This window comes from Oreochromis niloticus, linkage group LG16 (assembly GCF_001858045.2).
Source record: "Oreochromis niloticus isolate F11D_XX linkage group LG16, O_niloticus_UMD_NMBU, whole genome shotgun sequence".
NCBI classification, from domain to species: domain Eukaryota; kingdom Metazoa; phylum Chordata; class Actinopteri; order Cichliformes; family Cichlidae; genus Oreochromis; species Oreochromis niloticus.
Window position 1 is genome coordinate 2,858,121 of NC_031987.2, and position 26,307 is coordinate 2,884,427.

A 26,307-nucleotide genomic window follows, 5' to 3' on the forward strand; every position below is an offset into this window, starting at 1 on the left:
GATGGATGAATAGACGGATGGATGGATAAATAGATGGATGGATAGATATATTGATGATAGATAGATAGATAGATAGATAGATAGATAGATAGATAGATAGATAGACGGATGGATGGATGGATGAATACACAGATGGATGGATGGATGAATAGACGGATGGATGGATGGATGGATGGATGATAGATGAATAGACGGATGGATAGATATATTGATGATAGATAGATAGATGGATGGATGAATAGATGGATGGATGGATGGATGAATAGACGGATGGATGGATGGATGGATGAATAGATGGATGGATAGATATATTGATGATAGATAGATAGATATTATTTTAGTGGTTTTTTTACCCTTTTTTCTTCTCCATCTCTCCTCGAGAAGTGTCACACACAGTGTTGGGCTGTCGATAAAAAGGCTATTTGCAGCTCCACCGAAGCTTTTACTCTCCAGCCATAGTAGACAAACAGCCAAACACAGCAGCAAGCTAATGATTATGCTTGTGTTCAGAATGGGAGGAAAACACTATAGCGCAGCCTTTTTTCTCTCACTCTTTGTTATTTTCTTATTCTCTCTTCCCTTCAGCCTCTTTGCTTTCTCCTCATCTTTCTATCCCGTCTTTGGGTCGAGTGCAGAGAAAGAAGGTGAATTTGAAAAAGAAACCCTGAGTGAGTGAATGTGTGTAGAGGAAGCAGTCACACGCAGATACACACCACACATGCACAGGCATCGTGACGGCGTCGGTACGATGGCTGTGCTGACTAAGTGTAGCAAAAACATGGAGAGCAGCAGAATGAGGTGTCAGCATTCAGAATGATTAGGGCTGTTTAGTCTAGAGCTGTGTGCATGTGTGTGTGTGTTCATTTGTATCCATAGCCATTAGCAGCCATGATGAAATGGCAGTCTCATTTGCAGTTAAGCCCCATACCACAGAATGATGGCAGTAATGCCTTAAACTGTAAACAACCACATCCTGCTGCATTACTACACAGCACCGTCACAAATCATAAAATACATTAAACTGAGATCCAGTTAATGAATAAAATGCAAATAGCACGCAGAAAGCCATGCGTGTGGTGTCATGTTTACTTCCTCGTGCTAAGAAGAGTAATGATGTGTCAGTTTAAAGGCTGCTAATTTATCTTTTATTACAACCCATTAGTGTGAAATGAATTACTGAGTTTACATCGGTATCATAACCAGCACAACTTTTTGGCCTCTTTCAGATTTTTCAGGGAACTACCTTCACCTCGATGCCGGAAGCCACACCCTGCGCAAGAAAGCCCGGCTGCTGAGCCCCGAAGTGGGGCCAGAGCAAGGCCCGCTCTGCCTCCAGTTCTACTACCAGCTCCAGGGAGAGGCACAGGGCAGCCTGAGGGTCCTGCTGAGGGACAGCGACCAGGGAGAGACCCTGTTATGGGCATTAAAAGGTGACCAGGGCAGTCACTGGAAAGAGGGGCGCACCATCCTGCCTCGAAGCCCCAGAGAATATCAGGTTGGTGACTGCTGAGTGTTAGCGTGTTTATGAATCCCTGAATTAAGAAGCTAACACATAAGCTGAGCTGCAATCACCTGTATGTCACCTTCTCTGGTGTAGGTGGTGTTTGAGGGGTTTTTTGAACACCCGACAAGAGGACACATCAGAATAGACAACATCCACATGAGCAGCAGCGCTGACCTGGAGCAGTGTGCACGTAAGTCCCATTCACCTGTTGGCACCTTCATTAAAATGCTGGTCAGTGTTTCCATCTGTCAGCTATCACTCTCTCCCTGCTTCACACCGGAACATTTATTCTGTGTTTTCGCCAGAGAGCGAGAGTGATGGGGGAGAAAAAATCATAATATTTCTCGTTTACACACACACACACACACACACACACACACATCAAAAAAGTGAAGCGCAAAAAAAGAAAGTAGGTCACAACTGCCCTTTGGGCATGGATCCTTCACTATCTTTTATTATATCTCCCACTATCTCCTTCAGTCTTTCCCTGTACCACCCCATCCTGCCGTTTCTTCATTTGCTCTCACTTTATCCATCTCCAGTATTATCTTCCATTCAGTCTCTGCAGTCGAGCACTGAAAATAACGTGCGTGCTTGTGCTTGATTACTGGAGAGACTCTCTACTGTGGAGCAGAGAGACAGTAGTTAACCAATGAGGCTGCTATCAGCGACTGCTGTCGGCTCACTTGTAACAATTTGCTTTGCAGAGAAAAAAGGGCAAATTTCCATGCACTCGACACGCTGGGTTAAGTTTGAAGTCCTTCATATTTCCTGATTTCACAAAAATGTATGTGAGCCTTGGTTCAGAAACAACTTTGTTTTTATTATAAAAAGCACAGATTTAAAGACAGAAATGAGTTGTATTATGGGGATTTTTCAAGCTTGAGTTTAGGACCAGTCAGAATATATTTGCCTTTAGTACTGTAGTACATTAGTACACCTTTGAGTCAAATGTTTCTGTGAGTCAAAGACGCTAGAGTCAAGTCACTTGGGCTTTCCATCATTTTATTTTCACACTACTGCTTCTTTATCTGTGCTGTAACTAGTTTTCCCTTCTTTTTCCGTTCTGTCACTCTTTCTCACTTCCATAAAAGATGTCACGTCCTCCAGCAAATAATAAACAGCAGTGAAATTCAGTCCGTCTTCCCACGACCCCTTAACTTACCTCCACCCTTCCTCTTCATTCCTCAATTTCCCTTCTCGTCACTCTGCCCCTCACCCTTTTCACCCTGTTTTCCGTCTATCTTTTTCTTCTGCCGTTAAAATCCCAAAGGAAAGAAAGAGGATGAAAACGCTGTAGAAAAAAAACTTTTAAAAAAAGAGCAATCGGAGAAAGAGGGAGAATGATAAAGCAAAGAGAAGGTGAAAAATGACAGACATAACAAGAGCCACTTTCCCTCTTCCCTCCCTCTTGTCTGGCTCTCTTTATTTTCTTTCCATTTTGTAAAAATAACTGTCATCCTGAAGGATATATGGGCCTTTGGAGTCCTAAACTACCTCTGAACTCGACAAAGCTTTATTGAGTTACAAACGCCTTAACCAGGACTGCGGTGCAATTTTGCAACTCTATTAAAAAACATTTGTGTTGACAGTCATTAAAACTATCAGCACCGTAGAAATGTAATCATATATAATATAAGCTGAGGACATCTATTGTTATTTTATTGTATTTCATATTGTGAAGGAAGCTTCCAACGCCAGGTTTAATGGGCGGCACATATCCTTTCACATTTACTCTTGCTCATCATCTAACTTACCTTCACTAACATTTGTTTTCCTTTCTTTTCCAGAGCCTTTGCATGCTTTACTTCCTGGCCTGAAAAGTAAGTTCGACTTCACGTGCATTTGTACTTCCTGTGCCAAAAGATGTCTGTGCTTCCTGCTTGTTGCTTAGCTCAGCTCGCAGCACTGCAAACCCTGTTAGTGCCTTATTACCATACAGGCTTCCACAGCACACACTGTTAACTAGGTAGGGGCTAAAGTTTGAGGTATTACTGTGCGTCACTGCACACCTGCAGTACTTCTTTTAGTAGCACATGTACAAAACCAGAGTGGAGTGGGCTTGTGAGGGGACAAGTTTGCACATGCAGGACGGATCCACTGCATTTTTCCAGCATGACTCCTTGCATGCTGGGCTGAAACACTCGATTTTCTAGTTTTTTTGTGTAAAAATAGATTTTTTGCCTTCACTTAAACAAAGATGCACATGAATACATACTGCAACAGTAACACTTGACAATGTGCAGCTGTAACAGAGGGTGTTTGTAATGTGAGCAGTGCACTGAACCAAATGTGTTACAGTTTTTAATTCTTACTCAGGTTGTTTTAATGTTGTGTTTCATTTTATACCATAAACGATTTATCAGATGATGTAGGGTTAAAGGTTAAATCACGGGGTCGGGGTTGAATCGCTCCTTCTGGTCTGTTTCTTTGGTGTCAGTGAAATTACAGAGCTATTTATCAGTCCATCCATATTTGTCTTTATAATCAGTCTTTCCCATCATATTTTCCTTTATCCTGATTCACTGTCAACAGCTAAGCATCCTCTTTCCCTGCACATCCAGCTGCTCCTGGTCCACACTCATCTACGCCTCATTTTGTCTTTCCTTTTTCATTATGTCCTTCACTTTCTTCTCCCTGCCGTCCCCTCTCCTCTGGTCCCCGATCCCACTTACATGAAATGCAGAGCAGATCATACCCAACTTTGCTTTTTTCCCCTCTCATTCATCCAGAAATAGGCCAGTCTGAAAAAAGATAAAAAGTCTTAGAGTGATTGTGCTACTGGATCTCTTGTTTTCAAAGTGTGGGTTGGGACCTAAACCAGGGGCTGTTTGTGCTTTTGTTTAGACGCCCACAAAATACACATACTGGTCTCTTTGAAGACTTGCATATAGAAACTGGACTTCAAATTCTACCTCGTGCTAAAAAAACCACTTGGAGTATATAAAGACTTTCTGGTGATTTGGTTCATGGAAGGCTGAGGCTTAACCCGGAGGACTCTGCTTTCATTTGGCTAGTTTCCTCAAATATTTCTGTTTGTGTGTGTGTGTGTGTGTGTGTGTGTGTGTGTGTGTGTGTGTGTGTGTGTGTGTGTGTGTGTGTGTGTGTGTTCATAGTGTGAACTCTGAGAAGCACTTCTTGTTGTCCGGCACATTCAGCTGAATGAAAACACAAAGCCATACAAGCACCAGTGAAACCCAGGAGACAAATTCAGAAAACTCACATCACCTGACTCATACCGAGTATTTGACCTAATCCTCGCTTTATCTTAAACTGTCATGTGACTCCCAGCATGACAACGCTGCTGGTTCTGACAAACACCATGTTTCTTGATCCTGACCCCCAGAAAGACGGATTAAATTTCTCCTTCTAAGAAGTGATCTCAGCCCCTTTAGGGTTTCTCTCTGGGTGAGCAGATAAAGTTACACCTCAGGTGTCGTTTATTCTTCTTAGTGTCTCGATGTGACACAAACAAAGCGTAGTTGTTTTTGACAGTTTTAAAGTCGACCATGAGAAATATTCATGCTCTCATGGAAAGCTTGTGTTAAAAGGAGGCAGAAACCAGATTTTGAGTGACGAAGGCTTAATCGGAATTTCTAAATTGATTTTAACTCCACACTAAAGAAAACAGGAAACCAGGAAACTGTTACTATATGAACTTACAGTCTTGTTACCTTTGAAACTGTTACCAGCTGTGAGACCACCGGCAGTCAGATGCCATCTTCAAAGAAACTTTAGTGCATGAAGATGGTGAAAAAAACAATAATAAGACTGAGTCGGCATTTACATTAAATCTGTTTGTGATAATACAGATGATCACAGTGATCACCTGTGACGACATAAGCTGTTGTTGTTTACATATACAGCATCCAGAAAGAAACTGAGAAAAACAGAAATTCCTCCATGCACAGTGACGTAGTTGCTGCAGGACGGCATCGGCAACCTTTTAAAAAGATACACAAGTCAAATATAACCAGATGGCAGCCAGTTGAGTCGAGTCCCTAATGCAAAGACACATATTGCAGACAAGTTGTGCTCATCAGTGGAGGCTGACTCAGATTGCAATGTGTTGGCAATCTGTCTGCATTCATAAATAAAACAGCAAATATCAGCAAACTTGTGACTGCAGTCGCTACAAGTCATCGTAGTGACAGTCAGTGATTGTTTGATTGGTTGCCCCCTGCCAGGTGACCTGTGCAATCAAGTGGGTGCTGCATAAGCAACCAGCAATTTTCCTAGACACAAACTGAGCCACAGTGAAACGCCTCAGTTGGCTCCGTGCAGGCGACGCCGCGGTGCAAGGCGCTGTCAGGTTGTCCATCTGTGCCAGTCCGGTGATTTGATACCTCAAATTTGTGTCTTGAACTCAAAGGTTAACTGATTATATGTTGGTGGTCAAAGGTCAAGATCACCTTACAAACCAAGCTTTTGGCCATGACTTCAGAGGTCACATGCTAATTATTACAAAATTTCACACAAAGGTCTAATGGGATAAAATGACAAAGCGGCGATACTTTATATCCAAAAGGACAAAGGTCAGCTTCACTGTGACATCATACTGTTGTGCAAAAACACTTTTGTGGTCATTACACGGCAACCATAACTCAGGAACAGAAGGGGCGATGGTGACAAATTGCATTTGGTCAGATGCTGATTTGGCAGCACTCATATTTAATTTCGTAGGGCTTCATTACACATTATAGTCCAGACAGACTGCAAGTTTTTTACTATAAAATCTTCCCAGTGGATTAAAACGCAACATAAAAATATATATTTAGAAAAAGTTTGATGTTAAGATGACACTCGGAGAAACATTTGAAAGTGTCTCTTGAAAGCTATAGGCTGGTTATTGCACACACACTCATACACAGAGAACAGGGTCTTACGCTGGTTTTTGTGTGAAGTGAGAGGCCGGCTTTGATGCTAATTAAGTGATTCAGAAGTTCTAGTTACCAAACATCCCTTGAAAGCTACACGTTTTAGCTTTAGCAGCGGTTCCCCTTTGCTACCTCAAAAAGCAAAGTAACGGTCAACTTTTTCAGCCCTGGAAATTATTTGTCAGTTAATCCACCGGTGGGAAGACTCTCCTTGCAGCGCAGCTTTACAATCACAGCCAATTTTAAACCCTTAAAGAGTGCGTCTGAACTTCAAAAAAAGACTAAATTAAGCTTACTGGTTCCGTGAGGTTTTGTATCCTGCTTTGCAACTCTCCTCCATCTCTTATTTCAGCTCTTTTTTTCTCCTTCTCTCTCATCCCATCTAGTCCTCGCTCGCCTCAGTTCTATTTCCTCTTTTTTCCTTTCTGTCTTTCTTGCTCATGCACCATCTTTCCTTTATTCTCCCCCCTTTCCTTTCTCTCTCTCTCTCTTCTATAACCTCTCTCTCAGCGGGTTTCTTTCACTGCAAGTTGACAGAGTATTGAACTTTCAGACAAACCCTTTAATGCAGGATTAAAGATATCATGGCAGGATTAGCGCTCTGCCTTCTCTTCCCCACCCTTGCACCCTCTCTCCTCTCACTTTCTACCACCCCTCTCTATTTCACTCCATTCTTTCCTCCAATAATGCCTTCTTTCTTATCCCTCTCTGCCCCTGTAATTTCCCCCTCTCCCTCTCCATCTCTTTCTCTCTGCACTCAACTTCTGTCTGATCTTGCCCCGATAAAAATGCCGCATCCTAGCAAATACACCCACTTAACACTCCCCGCCCTTTGTTCAAGTCACCCAGGCACTGCATAATCAAGGCTTTGCATTCTCTGATCCAATCTGAACGCATGGCATGGGCCTTTGCGTGTCAATGTGCAGCTAATGCTTGTGATGTTTGCATAAATCAAAAAAAGAGAGAGAAGAGTTACAGTAAGTTAAGTAATTTATAAGAAATGAAGCCTTTAATTGGTTGTTTAAATATTAACACACAGCAAAATGTTAAAGCTAAAGTGGTTTTTGCCTGATTTATTTTCTTACCTTTAAATAGCAGCGAGGCACGAGAGTTTGAGCACACTGCCCTGTAGAGTAAATGACCCCTGCTTCTGTTGTTAGGTCTGTCAAGCTCTTTGTTCTCTCCAAGTTTACAATGATTTTAGGCAAGCGCTATAATAAATTAGCTCTAATTAAAGCTGAATAAGCAAAAATGTTCTGCTTCAGTCCTCAGAAGACTTTGAATGCTTCCTGTTTTTGTAATTAATTCTTCTAAAGTGCTGCAAAACACATTTTAAATATGTATATAATAAGCTAAATTTCCCCTTACAAACAGTCTGGATTTTCACACCTTAATTATAGATGTGAAAGACGTGCAAATAAAGAAGATATCAAATGCTGCCATCTTTTTTAAAGCAGGTATTTCAGCCACATTTGGAAACCTTTTCAGGATCCTGGTGGAAAATTCTGTCCAAGTAGAATTAGGAATGAAACCACAAATTAGAGTCCAACTAAACAGTCATTTTAGTGTTAATATTATCAATTAAGATAAGGAGAATTTAAGCCTTTTCTAACATAAACGACTATTAGCATACGTTTATTACTGGTTTATTACCAGAACAAAGTGTGTTTGCCTTAAATAAAACTCGTTATTATTAATAGGAAAGTTAGCCAAGCATGTTAGTGTTGCAGTTCGAAGTTATAATGTTTAAAAGAAAAGTGTCCGTTTTACTGCTTCACTGTGCGGAGACGCTCAGAGCTTGACAGACCTGCCATGCTTACTCACTCTGACAGGGGTGAAGTGAACGTAGATCTCTAAATCTGAACTCTTTAATGCAGTCTGCATGCCTGCCTTGCTCATCTACTGAGCAAACCAGTAATGTGTCCTCCTGCCCTCCAGGGGGTGCCATATCTGGAATGGAGCCCACAGTAGACACAGTGGTGGTGCAGCCAGTCCCTGCCTTCTGGTACTATGTGTTGGCGGGAGGCGGTGCTCTCTTGGTGCTGGTCAGTATAACCGTGCTGGTGATACTGTGCTGCCACCGGTACCACTGGGCGACCAAGAAGACCAGCAGTAGTCATCATCATTCGGTGACGTACCGCAACAACCAACTGCCATATCAGCAAGGTCGCCAAAACTGGTACCAGAGCCAAAACCCAGGCTGTAATCTGATCCATAGCCCTAACCAAAACAACCTGAACCCGAACACCGGGCCGAGTCTGGAACCCATGCTCACCATATCACTGGAGAAAGATGACAGCTACGACTCCCAGTGTTGAAAAGGCCCATCTGAATTAATAGTATGTTTTTCAAATGAAGCGATCAAGGGGTGCGAAAAGAAGCCGTATTCAGCATAATCACCACTCTTCACTGATGAGGATCTGCACAGAGGCACTCCAGTGCACGTTGCTGATGACTGATCTAATTAACTGATCGGCGTACACTAAACTGGTAGAAAGAAGTCCTGACATTAAACTGTACCCCTGAAGAGCAGGTGACAGAGCTTCGGTTGTATTTCTGATGGCTGAAGAGGGCCTGATAACGACACTGTAGGGCGGTTTTTTTTTATGTCGAGCGTATACTGGCTTCTACACCTGAACCCTGAAAGCGAGCTGGATTATGACCACAGTAAATCACAGTAAAGGTAGTATGAATAACAGCCCTTGGACAACACACTGCATTTACATGCAGCGTACAATGTCAGGGTTGTAACAGCATATCCCCCACCTTCAATAAATGTCAGAGCAGGATCTGTCTGTCTGCCCCGCTCTGATCTGCAGCTTGGACATTGCCTGTCTCCAGATACCCGTCAGACAGAGGAAGGATTTACACACAGGTAGAAAAGACACGCTGTGTTTGTGTGCAGCATTAAGAGTGATGGCTGCTTCTCCAGGACTGAATGAAGCCCAATTTTATTTGCCCACGTGTGTTTGCAAGACTGAGATAGTGACAGAGACAGATTAATAACAAAAAAACAGGAAGAAAGGAAGAATTAGTGTTGCCCGTCCAGCTGTGACAGATAGACAGCTGCACATCCACCCTGCAGCTCTGAGACGGCTTACGTCGCATCACATCAGCTGAAACACGCGCACCAATATATGCACGGACACTTCTGAGATTTTCAAGTCTCACATGTTACTTTGAGTGTGTTTTTCATTACATTCTGGATATGCCTTTTTAAAAAATGTGCTTTAAACCTATAACCTCCGATATGAGGTAGTGCCTCGGTGTCCAGTAAGAGTCTGAATGGATGCAGTTTTACTCTACAGTTTGTTGCCTGGATCTCATGGATACTCTGATGCCTGTCTGTAAATGTTCAAACTAAACACCCGTGTATGTCTTGCACACATTAGGTTGGGTGAATGAAACAAAAAGAAAAGAAGTACTATCGTGCATCATTTGAATGTGGAATATTGTTTTTCTTAAATCTCTGCAAATACAACAATCTTAAAGTCTTTATTTTCTGCACATAATTACCAATGCTTTTTTTGTTTCTAACACATCGAACACTGGTATCCAGTCCAATAAATGAGACCAAACGTGCTTTGATAAAGAGCATTTTACTAACTGAAGCCTTTTGGAAAATCATTTATCTGCTTAAAGACTGCAGACTGATTCTAGTGCAGCAACACTGTAACTTTTTATTTATGTGTTTTCTGTTAGGGGTGTAACGATTCTCCAGATCCACGGTACAGTTCATGTTTCTTTTGAATTAACGAGAAAAAGCAGGAAACATGTTTTTGACACGATTACCTACCTTCACAGGACATCACTGGACGGGAGGATTAGGCCACTGAAGAAAATACTTTTGGGTCGTCACTTTTTCATCTTCAGTGGGCCTAATCCTCTCCTGTAGGTAACAGCTGTCCCCACACTAACCTGCTTTTAACCAGGTATTATCAGCTCCACATGACTATCATAAGCACTACAAAGTCATGTCTAATTAGCACATCGTTACAGGATGCAAGTTACCAAATCTATCTGTCAGCTGCTAATATTCATCCCATATTTGCAAACGCATGCTGTTTATACTAACACAAAAATGCTCCAGTAAACAGACGCTCATGTAAACTGTGGATTTTATAGCAAAGCCTGGCTAATGTGCCAGACGTGACCCTGCAGTTAGCAGGAGATCCCTGTGTCTGTCTGCCATGGCTGTCACGTAATCCTCCGGGTCCATCTGTATTTACAGTCTTGCACTGAGTTGATGCACTTAACTTTTACATGATCTCAGTATCGTATCAATAACAAGATGAGAGCGCGGCGTCGCTGAGGTCTAACGAACGAGGCCGTGGATCTATCGCAATTCTGAACTGTTACACCCCTAATCGGCATCTGTCACTGCAGTGATGGTCTGTGTAGTGGATATAAAAAATCGACACACCTGTTAAAATTTCAGGTTTTATTGAGACCGAGATAATTAATTTCCAACATTTTCCATCTTTAATGTGACCGACAGTTTATCCTGTACAGTTCACATGAAAAACAAACTAAAATCATTAAAAGGAGGGAAATCTCACATTTAAAGTAAGCTGGTTGCATCCCACAGCATTTAGTCTTTTGGGGGTAGCATTCTGTCAGCATGGCACATCGTAAATCAACATTATTGACCCTCTCCAAATCTGTCAGGTTGTGAGGGTATCGCCTGTGCACAGCCCTCCTCAGGTCACCCCACAGGTTTCCTTTGGGTTCAACTCTTCTGGTGACGATATTTTTGATGACTTGGTGAAATTCATATCGATCTAGAACGTTCTAGCAGACGCCTGAAGGTTTCGCACCAACGTTGATTGGTATTTTAGACTGTTCTTTATTTCCTGCACCTTGACTACCATTTATTTAAGTTCCCCAGTGCCAGCTGAAGAAAAACAGCTCCAAACCATGATGCTGCCACCACCGTGCTTCACACTGGGTCTGTTTTGGTGATGGGCAGTTTTTGGACTGTGGCCACAGAGTTCAGACCGTAGAACATTTTCCCACATGCTTATGGAAGAAGTGAAGGATGCAGAGGTTGTATGCAACCATAACCCCTGTTACAAAAGGACGTGCAACCACATTATTTCATTATTTATTTATTTATTTATTCCCTCCGAAACATTTTCAGTTTGTTTTTAAATTGAAAGCTCTCACCCCCAAACGGTCACGACAGATGGCCCCGCCCATCCCCGAGCCTGGTGCTGCCGGTGGTTTCTTCCTGTGTAAAGGGAGTTTTTCCTTCCCACTGTCGCCAGGTGCTTGGTTATAGGGGATGTCTGATTGTTGGGGTTTTCTCTGTATTATTGTAGGTCTTTATTTTTGACTATGTGACTATTGTTTGAATATAAACAACATTGAAATGGATTGAATGTTTTATCTTGGTCTTACTTGGCATTTTAACAGGACTGCTTTTATAAGTTTGATTGAATATTTAATCAGCAAGTGTAACATGATGCATTTCTGATTAGCGGTTTCATGTTTTTGCAGTGTAGAGAACATTAGCACTTTTCTTCTTAATTTACTTACATTTACTGTGAATCTTTTCATAAGTTGAGTAATGTTCTTTCTATCCTTTCTGTGTTGCTGGTGTACACTAGTCACACAATGGTTGTTTTTATACTTGCTGACTAAAAATTATATTGATTCTGCACACTGAGATGAAAAAAAATATTCGGTGTCATTTAGTGTTTTGAAAGCTTTGAAAGCTGTTTTAAAGCTTCTAGTTTGAATAAGATAGGAGCGCATAATAAAGCAAATCTAAAGTATTAACATGTTTTATGAAGAATGTTCACATGATGTCAGAAAAAATCTATCTAGATTGTGAAGTTGACGATGTATCAGAGTGGACTTCACAGCATCTCTACCCCCCTACATCATTTTGTTCATGCCCAAATCCCTGAGCCTTTTTATCAAAACCCACTTGTTCCTGTTCTACTCCTTCCCTTCATTGCAAATCCTCCCAGTGAAAAACACAGGAGAGAAAATGAGAGGCAGAAATGGAGGGGAGCAAAATCTCTCAGAGGAGAAGGGCCCATTAAGCGAGCCCCCTTTTTCTCCAAAGAATGTGCCCAGAGATGGAGGGAGATGAAAGAAGTAAAAGAAAAAATGCTCTCTATACTTTCTAAAGATAGATCTTTCTTTTACTCTAAGAGGGAGGCTAACAGGGAGGCAGGTTGGGGTTTGGATTGAAGGAGAGAGAGAATAGACGGAGGAGGGCAGGTTGTTTCAAACACAAAAGCAGATGAAAGAAGTCTTTTGGCAGAATAGACAGCGTGATGAAGCCTCACATATGCACTGCACACACACACACACACACACACACACACGCACAGACGAGCAAACGCCATCTAACCACCGCAGACCTCTATTAGCCAAGAACCCAGATTTGCAGCAAGCTCTCAAAACACCGTTATCTAAATCATTGTTTCATGCATTTTTTTCCACATTGCAGATATTCCCCATATTGACTTATTTCATCATGCTGCATCTTATAAAATGCTGTTTTGTGCCTTAGTCAACAAGTATTTTACTTATTTTGTGCTTGCATATCCATTTTCAGTGTGCCGAGCCACTCTCCCTTCCATATCAATCGACTCGCATATGATTTACACATTATATGACTCATTCTAGCAGCCTTGTGCCATAACCCAATCAATGTGGGGCTGGATTCAAATAGAGGAATGATATACGGGTGTATTTATGTTGTGCTACCCGTGCACTTTTCCCTTGCGCTCTCTCTCTCACTCTCTATCAAACTTTTTGCAAGTTTCTGGCGTCTTTTCATGCGGCCCTTTTAAATCAGCCTCCCTCCCTCCCTCTCCCTCCCTTCTCCATCACAGACTACTTTGAAGCCTTTTAATATTTCTAATTAGATAATGGAGCTGATTGCATTCATAAAGCCCTGCGGTAAGCATTTCTAGCCCTGAGGCCATCTCTATTTTTTCTCTCTTTCCTCCTCCTCCTGTGGAAATATTATCGTACAAGCACTCTAAGAGGTCCTCGGGCCCCTCTGGAACAGCGAATGGTGCCAAAGAGCCATCCCTGTCTCTTCCTGAATAAAAAAGATCCTTTTTTATTTTTCTCTTTACTAATTGGAGAAGGGAGATAAAATGGGGCTACGGGGAGTTTTAATCTCCTTTCAGATCCATGTGATGATTCTTCTCAGGATCCTCGCCCGAGGGCTTTCAGCCAGGATCATTAGAAAGCGTTCAGCAGTCATCCAAAGAGCGTCCAAACCTCTGGTTTTTATCCTGATTTTTTCTTCTTATCTTTCTTTAAGTGATTTAATGTTTTGTCAATGCTTGCAGTGAAAAAGGAGAATTTAGAGCGTGGAGGGTCTGCAGTCAGGCAGCAGATTTACAGACGTGTCGTCTTTTGCATTTCAGTAGGAACCTTTAAAACATAATTACAGCACGGCTACCGGGTTCATTAACTTCCGAATAACTGCACTGTTTCTACATCTAATTACACGAGAGTATTAATTCATTAAAGTCTGCTGCCGACGCTCTCTTTAATCACTTTTTAGTTTTGCAACCTTTCATGCTTTCAGCTTGATTGTAAATTTAGATACAACCACACGTTGAGATTTTATCTTACTTTAGTGTATAGCTTTGTTTTTTATTTCTTAATGAATTAAATGTTTCTTCTGTAAATCTGTTGGAAGCAGAGAGGCTTGATCATTTTGAAACACGGCCTCAGATGAAGCTGAATTTAGTTCACTCGCTCCGCCTGAATAAAATCAGCCTTGAGGCTGTAAACTTCTTCATCCCTGGTCTAAGCCACATTGTTGTTATATTGCTTTTGTGCACTTTCTCTGCCTCTGTCAAGATTTGATGGTTGTCTTTCAATGTCATGCACTTTGAGGACATTAAATATTGATGTCAGTCAAATAACTACATTTAGAAACGCTCCACTGTTCGCTTAATTGAATACACTCAATTAGCATAGGATTTGTTTGTCATTTTAATATTTGAAACGAAATTAAAATTTGGTTAATTCCTTTAGTTTGTTCTCTAATTGGGTTTGAAAATCAATTTTTAGAAAACCGTTTTCGTCCACGTCTTTCATTTAAACTCAGTTCTACAATATTCATGAGTGAATAGTGCAGCAGGTGTCATCTCTCTGTAAGCTTTGAAGAAAATATGCAAAGTTTGTAAATGCAGTTTGTTGAAGGTGTAATCGCAAGATGCCAAAACTGTCTCACCGACGAACGACTTTATCTAATTGAGGAAATGAAGCTCTGTGTCTTTTTTTCATATGTTCTAAATTAGTTTTTCACCTTTTATCTTCTGAATATCTATTACAGTTTCACTTCATAATGTGTTTTTGATTCCTCTGCCCCGGCAGTAAATGATTATCAGCTGCTCACATATTGCTCCATTTATTTCTGGGGACTGTAATGTCAATTTCCTTGAATAAAACTGAAGAAGAATTGAGCCCTCTAAACCTCCAAAGCCTTGCACTCTGGCCTGCCTCAAACATTTAAAGTGGTATTTTAGCTTGTTGAATTTCACGGTCTTGGAATAAAAAGAAAATAGATTGTGGTGACTGTGAAGGTAATAAAGGTAATATTTTTCTATGAAACTGTTTTGTGTGTCTTCGTTTTTTTAAAGTTCAGCCTCCACTCGCGTCTTTCCTCTCGACTTTCTTTTCATTTCTAAGCAAATAAAAAAAGAGCACTGATGCTTATCACATAATGGAAGTTGCTGGCTTTACGCAGGTAGTCTGGGAGAAGAGTTCAGTAAGACTGGATGTTGTTTTTCGCTGATAGACCGAGCGCGGAACAAAACAGTTTGGAGGAGCTTTCTTCCCTGATCTCCTCAGAAAGTTTAAACTCTTTGAGCTGTTTGATACCCATCTACAAATGCAGCGCAGACACGGAGCGACGTTATCGCGGCGGGACTCTCGAGTAGCTCCAGACGGTTTAGATTAATACTGTTATTCTTTCTGTCTCTTTAACAGATCCCAGGCCAATAGATTTCGAAAAAGATCCTGTTTTCAACCACAAGCCCCCCATCAACGAAGGTGAGGTTATCCTCCTCTCTCCTCGCAGCCTCGGGCTATACTGGCTGTTTTACAAGTCTCACCCAAAGACAAGTGAAATTGCTCTTTAAGGACAGGCATGCCTATGGCTCCTCGCTCACTTGTGATTCCTCCAGAAAAGAGCCCGTGGCAACGGTGACAGACAATCTCTGCTGTGTGTGCAAAGAAAGGAGACGAGTGTGAGCGAGCTGGCAAAAGTGCATGTCTGCGTGTGCATATGGTGTGCGTTCTTCCTCGTCCTCCTCCTCTTTCATGTTCCACGGCAGACAAAGTGAGACAGACAGCTTCCTTCTGGGCACCGAGAAAAACATCTGTCTGTAACAATCACAGATTACATGTGTGTGTGTGCCCACTGCTCCTTGTTTCTTTCAGCCCCTTGACAGAAACAAGACGAGAGTACTCGGCTTTTAGCTCGCTAAACAAGTCTGTTTACTGTCTGTTTACAGCTTTCCTGCTTGTCTGCAGTGTGTTCTTCCATAAAACACTCCAAATGCAGCACTTAATTGCGGATTGGCTCGTTCGTGTGTACACATTCATTATTCGGATTAGCCCGATTGCCTTACTAAGTAGGAGTGCACACTTCAGCGCTCACCACATGCACCAGATCGTACCTTTAGAGTAATTAATTGCATTACGTTTTCCAAAGTTGCTAATCAATAACAACTGTGATCTTGAATACATCAGCTTGCTAAGATTTCCTATTTTCTCTCCAGACTATGTGTTCCCAGGGTGGCCATCCTCCTTCTCCACCCCCTCCTCCAACATGGACCCCCCCTCCGTCACCTTGGTGTCAGAGAAGGACAAGGATAACGCCTGGCTGTACACGCTCGACCCGATCCTCCTCACCATCATCGTGATGAGCTCGTTAGGCGTCCTGCTGGGAGCGGTGTGTGCGGGATTCCTCCTCTACTGCACGTGCTCCTACAGCGGGCTCTCCTCGCGCTCCTCCACGACACTGGAGAACTACAACTTTGAGCTGTACGATGGGATCAAGCATAAAGTTAAGATGAACCAGCAGAGGTGCTGCTCAGAGGCATGAGGACACAGAGGAGAACTCTGGAGAGTGATGGTGGGGGAAGACGCGAGCCCCCGCAAAAGTCATCTTGTTCTCAGACAATACGAAAACGAAGCACTATCTGTAATCTCGACCCCCGTGTCCCCTACCTAATGCCCCGCTACCCCTTGCTCTGATGTCTAACGGGGTCAACCCGGAGTTTCCCCGACTGTCTATGTGCCAGTGGGAACTTGTGATCTTTATCTCCCCTACAAGCTACGAGGCCTAAACTAGGGGAACATGTGACCCCCGTCTCCCCCCGCCTATAGTTCATTTTCTCCTCTGCCTGCAGGAGAGAGCCTGCTCGATTCTAAAAGCCTGTGATTGAATGAAGGAATGAAAAAAAAAAAGAGTATTAATGATCGATCTACCATTGAATATTACCCACGAGCCACTGGGATGACATCGAGAAGAATGGACTACAGCAACTGTGACAATCTAGACATTTGGACTACAAATGGCAGCACAGTCTGGGCTGTTTGGCTAAAGTGTTGGTATTCTTGGGATTCTTGATGAAGAAAGGAATTTGATGATCCGCCCTCGTGACTGACGCAGACGTGAAACTTCAGCTCGAACAGCAGAAGCATGTTCCACAGGGCACCAGTGGGTCGGTTCAGTGGGTCATTTTTGACTGAAATCAACACATATCAAGTGAATGCCTAACCCCCACCCCCCACCCCCACCCAAAAAAAAGTTTAAAAAGATATGAACCACACAACTCAAATGATCTAGATTTCTAATGGCAAAGAAGGAAAGGAGTATGAAAAAGGACATTTTCTTTTCTTTTTTTTGGTTTGTTTCTGAAAGTTTTAGATATGAGTTCTGTGAGTTTTTAACGTCCATTAGCCTGCCATGTGGCGCTCGCTCGCTCCTTTGTCTGCCCTCGGTCTGCGCTTCGTGAAACCAGTGGCATAGAAGAGTAATGGTGACTGTTTTTGTTCTGTTTTAGACTTGTGTCTCTTTGGGGAAAAAAAAAAGGTAAAGAAAAGCCAGCTTCAGTTCGTAGCCGCCCTGTAGAGCTCTTATGCCATTTTTTAGCCTTTTATTTTAGCATTGTGTTGGACTCCACGGTCTTAAGTGTTCTTTCAGTCCTTTACTAGCTATTTTGGCACATTTTCCATTACAGATTATGAGTCTTTACAAAGAGTAGAGGAAAGATAAAGTAAGGCAGAAAATCAGAGGTTTATCAAAATCTAACATGCTGTTATGGAGTCGTGCTTTAGATTCAGTATTCTAGAGTTTGTTTTTGGTATATATCTATATTTTTTTGCTTTCCAAACTGTATGATGCCCAAATGATGGACAGACACTGTGTGAACAAAATGTCAGTGATTGTTTTATTGCAACCTATGGATTGCCAAAGAGCTGTGTATGTGCACGGTAGGGCTGCGGGGATTAAGAGTGATGAATCGTCACGCCGCTTATCCACCACTCTTAACTTTACCCTTCTAAACAAAGGCCGCTCAAAGATGAAAGACGAAGAAAGACTACAGGAGGAGAACGGAAATCGCACCGTCGACTTTTTTGGACACACAATCGAGCCTTAAGCTAACTACAGTATACGCTGTATCGGAGGACAGCCATCGAGGAGGGCCAGTGCTGCTGGAGAGACTGATAAACAGGAGGAGGCACACACACACACACACACACACACACACACACAGGTAGAGAGGAAGACCGAGGCAAAGACAAATAAATGGTTGTGCTTACATGCAAGTGCCAAACATGTTATTCAAAAAAAAAAACTAAGCAATCGATCATTTAGCCCAAACTGAGCCTTTCTTACCTTTCTTAAAGGTATCTTCGACTGCTGATAGCATCCCAGGTGTGTTTCTGCTGTTGTGTTTCTATTTTGTTTGTATTTCATGCACGCAATTGAGTCACAAAATAAAGAAATGTTATTGGTGGCAGTAATAAGGCAAAACATGTGGCGAGACTGCAAAAGAAAAAGCAGGTAAACATGCAAATTTTACAAAAAACACAGGTTTTAATTTGTGATGCAGCAAGTGAAAAGCAGGATAAAGATGCAGCTTTTATCACAAGTTTAATCATTTATGAATGTGCTGCAAGTGAATATATCTAACTGAATCACTTACAATAATACAAAGAATGGACAGTTTGACATTTCTAAAAAAGAAACCATGTTTGGTTGGAGTCCTGCCGACTCGAGCACGGCTTTAATATTCCCCAAAGTGCTCTACTTTATCATTAACATAACAAAAACATGCTGATGTTAAATATATCTGCAAACTTTGTGTTCAGACAGAGAGAAGTTTGGGGAAGTATAGATTTTTCTAATGCAAACTTCACCTGTGTTATTCTGTGTATGGATTAAGAAATTACTGAGCATAATTAATATTTTTTAATAGAAGAAAATCCATCCAAAAAGTTTTAACTGGGAACATTAAATCAAGTTTGATCAAATTAATATCCAATCCAGTTATTCTGTGCATGTGAGCGTATCCAAAGACGTGAAAGTAAAGAGCAAACAAAGTAAAACAGAAGATGAGCGTAAGGAGGACAGAGAGACACATGACTTCAGACTGGAGGACTAAACGCTGAACTCCGCCTCTTTCTTTCACCGTGCTCGTTCTACTACAGATGAAACTTTAATCCTAGGAAGTAGGTTTTGATTTTCTTTTGAATCTGTGAAATATCACATTGTTGTCTCCTACAGTGTAAACTCAAAGAGCAGAGGAAAGAGGGGGGGGGTGAAACGTGTCGCGCTCGGTGAATCTTTGCCTGCAGCCCCCATTCTTTCTCTCTGTCTTCCTCTCTCCTCTCCACTTTAAAGGGCACGCATCGATATAGCCAGGAGGACTATTAAGGAAAAATAAACAAAGAAGATGAAGGGAATAGTAAAAGGTGTTGAAAGAGAGATGAAGAAAGGGAACAATGGAGGGAGACGGAGAGTTTTCTGTCCATCTAACTGTGTTTTCATTGGACTGTTTTCCAAGTGCCTTGGAGCTCTCTCATTATGTCTCTCTTGCTTGCTCTCTCTCACTCTCTCTCTCCCAACTGATATCTTACTCTCTCTGTCACACACACACACACACACACACACACACACACACACACAGTAAACATGAATTGTAAGCAGTGACTAGAGAATATATTACAACACTTCTATAGAAACAATGAGACACACACACTCATGAAGTTCTCTCTCCTCCTGCGTGACTTTACTCACTCATTCCTTCTGGAAGTCCAGATAGTATTACCTCTTCTGTCTCGATGGACACACACACACACACACACTAATGACAGACACACACATATGTACACTACATCAACACAAACCTACGGCACTGGCCAGATTATTCAAACTGTTGTTTGTAGACTTTGTACAGAAAAATTTCTTTTTTTAATGTTATTATTATTATTATTATTATTATTATTATTATTATTATTATTATTTAATAAAGGCTAAATAACAAGTTGTCTGGTGTTTTGACTTTTTATTTATATACATATGTATACATACATAACATCAGTAGACTCAGGAAAAAGACATTTCCATCACATGTGCAAAAGTCTTGAGTCAGCGTCTCTATATTCTCTGTATTTTGCTTTTTCCAAGGATGCAGACTCATTTAAACTGGTCTTGAGCTGGTCCAGGCTTTCTGAAGGGCTGTTAAAGTTTTTCTTTGGGCACTGGCTTTTACCCCCACTCATGTTTAGTCTAGTCCTCCTGCCTGAGCATTTTCAAAAGTATGTCTACTTGCTTGTTAAGACAATTAACTCTGAACTATGAATCATTCAGAGAATTAAAAAAACAACAACCTAAGAGATGGGGTGAACTGGTGTTTTGTCTACACATAAAACCCAGAAATCTTAGCAAGGAAGAAATTTTAAATGATATTTTCAGGCACCTAAAAGTCACGTCCTTAAGAAACAGGAAAACACCAGCAAGGACCTGAGATCTGCATTTGGACCTTCAGCTGATCCATCTGCTGTTCACTGAAGCCTCATCAGAAATCATCTCAGCAGAAAGGCGGCTGTCGAGAAGCCAAGTTACACAAATACTGGACTCAACTAGTTTGTCATGATTTGCTGGGCAGCTAGTTTATATTAAGAGATCATTCAGATAGCCTGAGAGAGATTATTAGCATTCCAGCTGGGAGCCTGGCTCTCCATCCTTCTCTCCAACTGTGGTTACTCCTGGTGTAAAAACAACAATAATAAGGTCTCTATTTTGACATTATTAAAGTTTAATTTTGCATATTATGCTAACATTTGTTAAATTTTATTAGGCACAGCTGCAGCAGATGGATCGTTCACTAGCTCACATGCATTTTATTATTGGGTATTACATCACTGAGTGGTCACCATGGACAGATCAGAGCAATGCTGGCTGTTATGTATGAACACCTCCACTTGTTGGACGTGCTGCAGCAGGATGAGTGGAGCAAAAGCAGGGCTGAGCTTCACCAAAAGTAACTGAGCTGCTGAGAAGTGAAGAGGACGCAGAGGTCAGAAGGTGTTATGAACCACAGACGTCTGTGAGCACGTGAACGAGCCAACAGACTGTCGAGAGAAACCAGCCCTGCCTCTCCTGGTTCCTACGCTCCCCCTCGCCCTCACCTCCACTCGCTCCTCCACCCTCACACTCTTTGTGTCTTAGGGGTGTTTTGGAGTTTGTACCCGTGAGAGGACAAAGAAGGAACGATCAAAGATTCTCTTCATTTAATCGAGTCGTGAAAGCTTGCTCCTAATTAACACGCACCCATGAAAACACACACACACACACCAAAGCACACACGCCTGATGGAGACTAGCTGGAAGATCACAGCGGGAAATTTGTCTCCCACTCAAATAATTTGTCTTAAGAGCGAGAGTACTGATGGGCCCAAAGTGACAACAGTTTTGGATAACTGCCTTACAGTTGGGCACGGCATGGATTGTGTGCAATTACAAGAGTGTGTGTGTGTGTGTGTGTGTGTGTGTGTGTGTGTGTGTGTGTGTGTGTGCGCGCGCGCGCATCATAAAGCACCAGATTCAAGACGGAGGCAGCACACCAGCAGTTTATGTGAAACCACAGTGAGAGAAGGTCCAATATAGGAAAACCATTTTTCCTGCACTGCCCAACATCCCTGACCATCTGCTCCACTTTATACTGTTTTTAATTGGCTGTAACTCTGTGCAGTACGACTGAAGTTTGCTCTTAGCCTCATCTAATTAGCTCAGAGAGCCGTTACCACTGACCTGTCGGCATCAGCATTTTCTTTTTCTTCTTCTTTCTTCTCATTGCTCCTGCCCTCATTTATTCATCACTCCATCATTTCACTGTTTTTCTTCTTCTCAGGAGACCGACCTGGTTCTCACGCTTTCTGCTGACATAAAAACACACAACAGCACACGCATGAACACAAGAGTCAAAGTTTCTGCACGAGCACCGAGTGAACACTCTTGAACAGAGGCTCAAGTGCACCAGTGTGAACGTCTGCAAGCCTGTAGATTCACACACACACACACACACTTTGTACTCACACTTCAGGCGTGTCTCTTGTGGTTGGCATTTGCTGAGAGTGTAACCTACTAACACAGATTTTAACTCTCAGAAGCACGAATCACTGATCACACACACACACACACGACATATTCCATGTTTCATCGTTTTGTTTCTCTTGATCACAACCAAAAGTTTCAGGATGAGTGGAACTGGAGCTGTTCTGGTGATTGATAGCAAGGCAATAAATCAGACAAAGAAAGCGGGAACAAAGAACATTTTAAATAGTAATAATATGTTCATATGATATTGTTTGATAGTGCTCAAATTATTTTTAAAAAATAAAGAAAAAGCCAATTTCAAGCCAATTTGTCTTAGACTAATTAGAGCTTTAGAATAGATGTTATTTTAAAGTTTGGTGCTATTACAGAGCAAAGCTCAGTCTGGATATCCGTCTCTGGCTTTTATACGTTTGCATTTAGATGTCATGGAGGCAGATGCCCCACAAGTGGTACCTAACTTCTTCTTTTTTCTCTTCTGTGCTGAATAGCATGCATCAGCCAACTGGCAGCCCTGTGAATACAGTAAGTCTGTGTTTTTACTAGAAGACAGTAAAACTGAGCTGCTAGGTGAACCGACTCTGCATTGCATAAAACTGTTCCAGCTGTTGGCTCGGGTTGCTTACGTGCATAAATCCATACTCAAGGATCAAATGGACGAGCAGAAATCCAGCGGCTTTGGGAACATTTTCCCTTAACCCACCACGGCAGCAACAACCCCAGTAAACAAAATCATATCAGTAAAAAGAAGGTGCATTAAATAGTTCAATATTTGGCTGTATTACGACCTCACACAAAGCCCCGTGAGCTTGCATTCTTATGTGTGTGCAGAGCAGCGATGTGCACTGTGCAGAAGGACATTTATCCTTTTCAGCTTTGTTGGAAGTGCAGATAAAAACATGTATTATAACTGTTCCCTTAATAGCCCTCAGAATAACTTCTCATTTATAGACATAATCATTTCCATTGCACTTTATATGATTATCATATCGACTGAATGAAGCTGCAATGATTTTTTAGAGGAGTGGACAGAACAGAAAAGGATATTTAAAACAATGCAGTAGAAATCTGATTTGCATGCTTTAGTCTCTCTTGCTAAATCAGATTTTGTCATTTTGTAGTGGACAGAAAGGAAGTTAAGTGCAAAATATTTTCTTTACCATATAAAATCAATTCCTCCCCACCTGGGTGGGCGCCTGGGTGAGACGGTCTTGGCAGCTTCCAGCACCCTGCTCTGCTAATGTCCCAAACTCACTGGCTGCACGCTGCTAAATCAAATTATGTTTCATCAGACAAAAGCTTTTCTTTTTTTTCCTCGCTACACATGTCCAAATAAGATTGCTGTAAATCTAATCACAGCATAAGGTTTATTGCTTTCTGATTTCTGGCTTTTTATTTGTTTGGCCTCCTGCCGGGTGCTGGCAAGTGTGCCTGAAAAAGTAGCCAAATTAAAAAGTTGCAGTAAACCGACTCACCTGAGTGAATTGGTTGCGTGGAATTAAATGTTTTTTGTCTTTATGTCTCTTTTATAACAAAAACTAAGCTAAAATGCAGAAGCAGTGAGTCAAAAACAAAGTACACCTGGACTGCAACCAGGTGATGCTAATCACATGTACTAATTAATCGATCATCAGTAAGTGTGGGCACCTGGATGAAAGCAGATGTTTTGGCAGTTTGGAAAGACATCTGAGAGAAGCAACTGTTGCTGCTCATCGATCTTATCAGGGTTATAAGGTCATTTATAAACCGTTAAAATCCATCGTTGTGCAGTAAGAAAGATTATTCCCAAGTGGAAACCATTCAAAACAGCTGCCGATCCGGTCTTTTTAGTGATGACGTGTGAACTCTGCTTCCTGGTCCAAACTACAAGGCTCTTGTGTTTTTAACATGTTTTAATGTTTTGTATCTTGTTCTATTTAATCTGATCACTGTCGGCCTCTCTCGGTTTTTATTACCACTGTTCATTTTAAAGCTCAGTTTTTAAAACCTTACAGTGTAACTACAGCCCAGCCCATGCAGCAGTTTGTTAAAGACTAACCTCGTGTTGTAGATGGATTATCTCAGTTGTTCTCCTGACTGAAGTTTGGTCCGTTTACAGCAGTGGTCCCCAACCTTTTTTGCGCCATGAACCGGTTTACGTCCGACAATATTTTCACAGACCGGCCTTTAAGGTGTTGCGGATAAATATAACAAAATAAAACCAGTACTGGTACCAAAAATAAGAGAAGATTTATTAATAACACACAGGAAAAGATCCAGGGAAACAGAGTAACCATAAAAATGCTAAAAACTGATAAAAACCCTGAAAACCATGAATTTCACACCTGAGCCGCAACTCTCACGGCCCGGCACCAAACGACTCACGGACCGGCCCGGGGGTTGGGGACTGCTGGTTTACAGCATCCTGCCATGCGATTGCATTTGTCCCTAACCATCGGGAACCCTCACGTTAACTTTTATCGAGTGGAAAAAAGTTAGCGTTCATCCTCCAGCTTCACTGTGTTTATGCTATGCTAACATAGCTGTGTCGCTAGCGATCACGTAGCACATCATTATATACCAGCTAGCCCAACTTCAGTAACCCTACAAACGTCACTGCTGTTTAGTTTTCTGTCTTCATTTATGTTGGAAGTGATAGCAGAGCTGTACGTTTGAATGTTTCAGAAATCTCTCAGTCAGAACATGCTATATCATGTTTAGGTGGAAGCTAGCGAGCTAACTTCCTGCTAACTTCTAACTCCGTTAGACTTCATAAATTCTGTTTTCATGGATGCCTGGATGTTAAACTTAATAGTTAAACCTAGTAAAGCAGCAACGCTGATCATTTTATTACAGATGAAAGAATTTAGACAGTTTGTAACTCTCAGTGATGCCGCAGTGTTCGTTTGACTTTGGGACCTGAAGCGAAGTTTGGACCCAGAAACGGCTGATGACATCAGACTTAAAGATCCCAGGAGTGGACGTCCCAGCCAATTCAGCCGGAGGTCAGACCGTGCACTGCTCAGAGAAACTGAGAAAAAACCCCAGAGCTCCATCTCAGACTCTACAGACCTCAGTTAGCATGCTAAAGGTCAAAGACAGCACAAGTAGAAAAAGACTGAACTTGTTTAGAAGGGTTTCCAGTTGACCAATAAGCTGTTTCATCAAAACAAGATAACTAAACAAAAACTAACGCACGAGGACAGAAAACTATGCCGAAATGTGCTGACACTTTCATTAACAAATGAAAATGAGATGAAAATACTCTGGAGAGATAAGAGCCAATCAGAAGTAGCCTCCTTGTGCAGAAAAGTATTAGATCCCCGTTTCTCACGAAAGCATGACAAAACGTCAGTGCTTGGGAGGAAGAAAGAGCAGACACATGGACACATTTCATAAATGATCTCAAGAAAACTTTGCAGACTGTGTGGAGCAACTCACTGATAAAACACGACAGTCTGAGACTCGATTTAGTCTATATGATCTCGTGATATTTAGTCAACTAAAACTAAAATATTTAGATGCCCAAATCATGACTAAAACTATGATTTGCTGTTAAAATTAAGCCTCTGCTCTTTGTGTAATTTCTTTTCCCCATGACTGCAGATCGCATCATTCATTGCATCATTCTTCTTCTTCCTTTACCACCTGTGCTTTTTCCCAACATGTCTTCCACCATTTGCTTCTCTCTTACTGTAAATCATCTCAAACATGCCTCCCTCGTTCCTGCATCGCTTCTCTTATGAAACATTTTATCACAAGTGTCTTCTTCACCTGCTGCTTCCATATTTCATTTTTTATCCCTCTTGATTAATTCGTGAACGTGCCATCAGTCACCATTACAGCAAGCACATTCTGCTGCGATGATATCAGTCTTTCCGTTCAGTAGCCTTCGGCTTATCTTAAACTGCTGCTCAGCCACAAACACTTGTGCTTTTAGAGGCAGTTGTTGACATTAAGACTCTTCAGCAATCCGAGGCTGTGGTTTCTCCCCTCGGAGGACTGTGTGTGTGTCTGTGTGTGTGTTTACTTAATAATGAAGCTCAAGCCTCAGTGTGATTGCAGCAGGAGTCACTCGCACACATTCTCCTCAGATATGGAACATACTCAAATGCCTGCAAAATAACATGCTGTACAATACACACAGGCCTGCCTGCTGACTCCTTATCCCAGAAATAGCAGCAGTAACCCTCAAGAGGGCCGCGCAGTGGTCTGCCACAGAGCCAACTCTTTCATCTGGGTAGGTGGCACAAGTGTGAGCGCATACGTGTGTGTTTGTGTGTTTCTGCGTGTGCGTTTCAGGGGGTGTTGTTGGCACCAGCAGCCTGTGTT

General features: G+C 41.9%; 1 protein-coding gene and 1 long non-coding RNA gene across 4 annotated transcripts in view; one reads left to right on the top strand and one right to left on the bottom strand.

Annotated features, from left to right (window-relative positions):
• Window positions 1-19,179, top strand: part of LOC100695821 (neuropilin-2) — a 93,027-nt gene extending 73,848 nt beyond the window's left edge. Inside the window, exons 14-18 of one of the 3 annotated variants that reach the window (XM_005450416.4) lie at window positions 1,227-1,495; window positions 1,598-1,694; window positions 3,295-3,327; window positions 15,355-15,417; window positions 16,149-19,179. In XM_005450416.4, the coding sequence (XP_005450473.1) occupies window positions 1,227-1,495; window positions 1,598-1,694; window positions 3,295-3,327; window positions 15,355-15,417; window positions 16,149-16,474 (788 nt within the window). In that variant the 3' untranslated portion in view covers window positions 16,475-19,179. Of the gene's footprint in view, window positions 1-1,226; window positions 1,496-1,597; window positions 1,695-3,294; window positions 3,328-8,319; window positions 14,977-15,354; window positions 15,418-16,148 lie in introns of those variants that run through there. The other 2 variants (XM_005450417.4, XM_005450418.4) reach the window with 2 other exon arrangements.
• A 2,514-nt stretch (window positions 19,180-21,693) lies between these two features.
• On the bottom strand, window positions 21,694-23,551 carry LOC109197644 (uncharacterized). The gene is made up of 3 exons (XR_002058747.2): window positions 23,472-23,551; window positions 23,157-23,261; window positions 21,694-21,821 (listed from the first exon to the last, which is right to left on the bottom strand). It is a non-coding gene; the product is annotated as an uncharacterized LOC109197644 (long non-coding RNA).
• Between the last annotated feature and the right edge of the window lie 2,756 nt (window positions 23,552-26,307).